The sequence below is a fragment of the Octopus bimaculoides genome, chromosome 24, assembly GCF_001194135.2.
Source record: "Octopus bimaculoides isolate UCB-OBI-ISO-001 chromosome 24, ASM119413v2, whole genome shotgun sequence".
NCBI classification, from domain to species: Eukaryota; Metazoa; Mollusca; class Cephalopoda; order Octopoda; family Octopodidae; genus Octopus; species Octopus bimaculoides.
This window is the reverse complement of record NC_069004.1, coordinates 34,444,147-34,451,151: the sequence shown is the minus strand read 5'-3', so window position 1 is coordinate 34,451,151 and position 7,005 is coordinate 34,444,147. Positions and strand designations below refer to the sequence as shown.

Genomic DNA, 7,005 nt, shown 5'->3' with positions numbered 1-7,005 from the left:
ATATATATATATATATATATATATATATATATACATATATCTACACAGCAGCAGCTGGTAAAAAAAACGCCAAGTGCCTAACAAACTATGTAAAAAGAAAAAATTATTTCTTTCCTATAAACGCCTCGAACACTATACCATTAATATACACACAGTATATACACGGACATGTACATGTGTTGATTGTATGTTTGTATTAATTTATACACAGAGAGAACATATATTACAAGCAATGATTCCAGCAGATAGAGACAGATATAGATTGTAAACAGATTGTAGTGATATATATATTACTGATATATATCTCACCAATATTGTGTGTATATTGGTAAGATGATACTGGAGACACAACACGTCGTGATATTGCTATATAATAGAGTCTAGATTATCGCTGTTTTTTTTATATAATGCAGTATGAATGCATACATGTACGTATGCATAACAGTAAAATAATTATTTTCTTGTTTGACAACCTTGTGTGCGTTTTCGAGCTACAGTTCCTTCTCTCACCACCGATTATTATTATTACTAAAAGCGACGAGATGCATTTCGTACGTCTTAAGGTCCTGAGTTCAAATTTCGTCGAAGTCGACTTTGTTTTTTTATATTTTGGGGTCGGCGAAATGAAATACCAGTCAAGTACTGGGGTGTCGATGTAATTGACTTACTCCTGTCCTCAACAACTACTGGCCTTGTGCCAAACTTCGGAACCACTTTTTTCATCATCACTATCATCATCATCATTTTTATTGTTATTATTATTATTATTATTAAGGCAGAATCGTTAGCACGCCAGGCGAAATGCTTAGCGTTATTTCGTCTGCCGCTACGTTCTAAGTTCAAATTCCGCCGAGGTCGACCTCGCCATTCAACCTTTCGGGGTCAATTATCTTCAATGGCAACAACACCAACAATCGTGGTTTCGAATTTCGGCGCAATGCCACCACCAGCTTTAGCTTAAGGTGGGCGGGGTTAGCTGATTACACCGATCCCAATATTTGACGAGTACTGCATTTTATCGATCTTGAAAGAATGAAAGGAAAATTTCACCTCGGTGGGATTTGAACTCAGAGCTTTAGGAGTAGGAGAAAGTGCTATGCATTTTGTTCGACGCAGCAAAGAGTCTGCCAGGTCGCCGCCGCAATAATATTAATAATCCTTTCTACTAAAAGCATAAAGTCTGAAATTTTGGGGGATTGAGAAAGTCGATCACATCGAACCCAGTACTTGACTGGTACTTAATCTATGTATAAACGACGCGTGTGTTGTGTATCTGTTTATATCATCTCATAATCTAACCCCACTTCCACCAACGCATATTGCCCGTATCAATACATTGTTATTGATAAACTTAACTAAATTTCTACAATACATTAATTCATACTTACAACACAATTGTTATTCTATTGTTCGCAAACCTACCTTATCTTCTCAGGCTACAATTACGTGCCTTGCCGCCATTATTATTATTATTATCATCATCATCATCATCATTATTATTATCATTATTATTATTATTAATGCTTGTTATTATAAATTCAGTTATAGTAATAGTTATAGTAGCAGAAGCAACAGTTATTATTATCGACCCCAAAATCATCAGCTTTAGACACACACACACTGATTTGCATCATTGATACCAACATCATTGTTCGTGTGTTTCCATGTATATATTCATGTGTGTATGTATATATGCATATATAAATACAGGCACACACATATATATATGTATATATATATATATATATACACACACACATGCTGTTTATGTATATATATATATATGTGTGTATACCCACTTCTTCATGTATATATATATATATATATTCATGATGTGGGTGTATACAGAGGCACACATCCCTGTGTTGATGAAGTTCAATGTTAATCTCACCATCAAATCTGTAGACTTTAGTCAGACACCGTTTACTGTTATCCATTTCATCGTTTATTTTATTTTTTGAAAATCATTTTATGAACTTATTTATTATGCATTCCGCCTTCCTCAAACATGTTCGTTTTGGCAACTAAAGGAACACTAACGATTATTATTATTATTATCATTATTATTATTATTATTAGTAGTAGTAGTAGTAGTAATAGTAGTAGTGGTAGTGGTAGTTGTAAAATTATTACTGGCAGGAATATTTTGAGCATCTGCGGAATTCTGTTGCGGTATCTTTTGCGACACTTTTTCGCTGTGGGTGCAGATGGCACTGAAGTTACCTTTGCTTTTTCAACCCTCCTGGGCCGATCAGATAATGTCCCGCGCTGTTACTGTGGTAAATGCTATTGAATAACCACCCCCTCCCAAATTTGTTAGCTTTCTACCTAATTTAAAACCAATTTTGAAAAAAAACAAAGAGACACATTGTCTGAATCGTTAACGCATCGAAAGAAATGTTTTCCATTCTTTGTTCTGGCTCTTTACGTTCTGTGTTCCTCTTTACGTTCTGTGTTCCTCTTTACGTTCTGTGTTCCTCTTTACGTTCTGTGTTCCTCTTCTGAAGGAGATCGACTTTACTTGATATCTTTTCGGGGTAGATAATTAAAGAACCAGTCAAGCATTTGGATGGAATCAACTAACCATTGCCGGCTCAACAAATTAGTTTCAGATCTGATGCCTATCTTAGGAAGAATTAGTGGATGAGATAGGGGTTGATAGAAACTCTGCCGACCAACGAAATTCTTGGCGAACCCCGTCATTCAGGCCGAACCGCTAAGTTACGGGAACGTAAACACACGAAAATCGGTTGTTAAGCAATGTTGGGGGGACAAAAACATACACACTAACCTATACAAGGCTGTAGTAGAAGACATTTGCCCAAGGTGCCATTCAGTGGGACTGAACCTGGAGCCATGTGGTTGGGAAGAAATCTTTTATCATATACCCAACCCGCTACAATTTATATAGGACTCTAACAGCATCAAGTTCACCAACGTCAGAGAGACTATAAAGGTCATGGGTGATGTCCCTCCCCCAGACCAATCAAATAAATGAATTAAAAGAAAGGACTCTGAAACAATGTGATGCAGAGTTGATTTCGGCCAGATTTGAACTCAGAGCCCAGAGATCTGTGCTACGTATATTTGGGTAACTCACAAATCTTCAGTTTTACTTTTATACGCCTTCTTCAAGGAAAAAATATATATATTTGAGGAATAATGTAGCTGCTACATTGCACCATAACATGTAGCACTGTCTGGACGCCTGGAATATGCTTAGTCACGTGATTGCTATAGATGAAGCGATGATGATGAGGAGGAGATGCAGGAGGGGAACGAAGTGGGCTGTTCCTCTTTGTTAGACAATTGCCATAGTAACACAAGAGACGTCCTGCAAGTGTGAGTGTGTGTGTGTGTGTGTGTGTCTGTGTGTGCCTATATGTGTGTGTGTGTGTGAGAGAGAGAGAGAGAGAGAGAGAGAGAGAGAGAGAGAGAGAGAGAGAGAGAGAGAGAGAGAGAGAGAGAGAGAGAGAGAGAGAGAGAGAGAGAGAGTTTAGTACGCTGTATGCAGAGTTCAAAGTGAACCTGAAACCTGTTCACAACACTTGATTTATAGACAAACAGACGGACAGACAATTAGACAGACAATGGCCCTCCAACAACTCTTAACACATTCTTGAAAACACAGCCGCTGCCGTTATCATCATCATCATCATCATCATCATAGTATTCATTATAGAAAATGATCGGTTTTGATCACCTCCTCCTGCTTGGCATTATATCTTTCTACTAATACCACTACCACCACCACCAGCACCAGCACCGCCATTGTTGCCACCAGTGCCGCTGCAGTTCTACAATGGTTGTTACTTCTTTTCATGAAAATAATCCAGCTATATTCATATAATCACGTGGCTGCATGTGTGTGCATTTGTTTTCATCTATGTGTGTGTATACCTACATACATACATACATTTATGTATGTGTATATCTATGTATGTGTGTTTGTATATATATATATATATACAAGTGTTTATATGTATGTGTGTGTGTATATACGTGTGTGTTTGTGTGTGCATATATATGTGTGTGTGTGTGTGTGTGTGTGTGTGTGTAAACACCCACACTGCTTTGTGTTCCTCACTACACATCGCAATGTACTTTACGAGGTCGGGGTCAGGATATTCTTCGAGAGGATTCTGTCCCATTGTTTTAAGGATCACGATAGCAGTGTCGACATTTACCATCGACTCACTAAGAAGCCGGAATAATCCTCTCAGCGGAGCCATTTACGAATGGCAATGACCCTCCATCCTCGTAATTTCCAGACCATTTTACGTAATCTACAGTTATTACCTGCTCAACTTTTGTGTTTATGCTAATTATTTCGTCGCTGGCATTTCGCTCTTCAATCCAATAACAGAACGAAAGTGGTTGACACATAAAACACAACTCGTGTCTTTTGTATTTTTAGTTCTATAAAACGTTCTCTGCCGAATGGACGTACTTATTATTGACCTGGCGGAATCGTAACTGCATCGGATAAAATAATTGGCGCCGTTTCCTCCGGCTCTCTACGTTCTAAATTCAAATCTCGCAGAGGTCGGCTTTGCCTTTCACCTTTTCGAAGTTGAAATAAACTACCAGTAAATTCTTTGAGTCCATGAACTCGAAGAATCCCCTCCCCTTCAAATTACTGGCCTAGTGCCAAAATTTGAAACAATTATTGTTTTAAAGCAGCTAGTAGACAGAATCGTTAGCTCGTCGGACAAAATGCTTTGCGACATTTCGTCCGTTACTACCATCTAAGTTCATATTCAGCCGAGTTCGACTATGCTTCTTATTCTATTGAGGTTGTTAAAATAAGCACCAGTCGAGCACTCGGATCGATGTGACTGACTACCCCTCCCTTCAAAAACTGCGGCTCTGTACCAAAATTATTATCATTATTACATTGCCTTTGCACAGCTTCTAACGCTGGAGATGAACTATGGTGTCAGCTGTTCACAACCAGTGAACTCAGGTAACACCTTATTTTTCGAGCACCTTCCGTAGTATTCGAGCGGTTCCAAGCTGTGCTGTTTTCTGCAAGTGTTCCAACCTTATTGCAGCCCCTATTTGTTCCATGTACTTCTCAAGATTTTTACTCACTGTTCTCAGGGCTCCAACAATTATTGGTACTACTACTACCACCTTTCTCATCGACCACAACTGCTTAACTTCCCAAGCTAACCTGTCATATCTATCGACTTTTCTTTCTTCCTTATCACATACCTTGTTGTCAGCTGGGCATGCTATATCTATGATCCAGCATCCTTGCTTTCTTTCTCAATTAACACTAAGTCTGGTTTCCTATTCTCTATCTCATGGTTGCACTGAATCATAAAATCCCATAGGATCTTTGCATTATCATTTTCGATGATGCCTTCAGGTTTATGTTCGTACCACTTTTTTTACTCTGTCAAGTCCATACTTGTTGCAATGTGTCCAATGGATAATCCTTGCTATGTTGTCATGTTATCATCATCATCATCATCATCATCATCATCATCATCATCATTATCATCATTATTATTATCGTTATTATTATTATTATTATTATTATTTCAGATACTTACGTTGAAGGTGGCGCGACTTGGGTGAAAATCGTCCAGTCAGATGTAGGTTGTATAAACGGTGTGATTCATTTGATAACCAATTTCATGTTCTATAAGAACTTTACGTTATGGGAAGCTATAAGAGACATGCCAAAACTAAGGTAAGTTCCTTCCGTCGATAGTGCATCTAAGTTTTCATAAATTTTGTCTTGACTTTGTCTATGACCTTAATACCGCAAACTCTCATTTACACGTCCAACGAAAATTGCCAGACATAAAGATACGTCTATCTGGGGAACTTCACACACTTATTGCATCGGTCCTTCAATTTTTCTGAACCCTGTAAAAGAACTCGGAAAGTTACGCGTCTAACTAGGTCTTTTCCTTAAAGCCAGGACCTTCAGCACCCTCTTGTACAAGTGTGTGTGTGTGTGTGTGTGTGTGTGTGTGTGTGTGTGTGTGTGTGTGTGTGTGTATACCTGAGTTTATCTATTCATGTATATTTAGAAGCATTTCTTTTTATATTTTCAGCCACGCGGCTGGTTACATTAGCAGATACCCGGAGATTCGGTCTTTACTATCAAGAGCAGGTTCCACCCCACTTACCATATTCCTGCCAAATGATGATTCTCTTTCAACAATTCCTTCAAGAACAAAACAGAAATTTGCTTTAAACCAAACATTTTTAAACCAGGTGAGATATATTTCTACAATATCGTTTTAGACTTCATCGTGAAACTAAACCAAGGAACTGTGAATATACACGGTTGCCTATGTCTTTTACTCTTTTCCTCGTTTCTGCGGCCATGCTGGGGCACCTCCGTGAAATGTTTTTTGTTTTTAGTCTTACGTATTGATTCGAGTATATATGTTTTAAAGAATGGTACTTGTTCAAACCGCTTAACGTTGTTTCGCCAAGTTCCGTCAAAGTTGACTTTCCCCGTTCATCCTTACGAGATCGATAAAATAAGAACCTGTTAAGCACTGGGGAACAATGTAAACAATTTAACAACCCCACCACCACCACCTAATCTTGCTGGCCTTGTGCCAAAATTTGAAAGCACTATTATTGCTATCGTTATTATAAAACTGTCGCCACGTAGACTAATATATGTTGTGTCTTAATACGATTCTTGATGTCACAGTATTGACATAAGTGACGGAGGTCTCAACATATTACAGTTATATACAGATTAGGTTTCCTGCAACACTCGATTTCCAGGTCTACTTTTACATGCATGAACACACACACACACACAGACACATCTGTAGAAAGTATTGTGTGTGAGAAGGGGAGGAGGAGGAGGAGAGATTAACAGACAATTACTGTCTATGATACGGTTAAAGTGATGGAAAAATTGTTTCTGCATGTCTTTGTGTGTATGTGTGTATATATATATATATATATGTGTGTGTGTGTGTGTGTGTGTGTGTGTGTGTGTGTGCGTATATGTATATATATATA

The 7,005-nt window shown here is 38.1% G+C and overlaps 1 protein-coding gene across 1 annotated transcript in view; it reads left to right on the top strand.

Moving 5' to 3' along the window:
• LOC106867589 (stabilin-2) overlaps window positions 1-7,005 on the top strand; it is a 712,318-nt gene that overhangs the window by 650,819 nt on the left and 54,494 nt on the right. Inside the window, exons 10-11 of the mRNA XM_052976401.1 lie at window positions 5,554-5,701; window positions 6,072-6,234. Coding sequence (XP_052832361.1) covers window positions 5,554-5,701; window positions 6,072-6,234 — 311 coding nt within the window. The remainder of the gene's footprint in view (window positions 1-5,553; window positions 5,702-6,071; window positions 6,235-7,005) is intronic.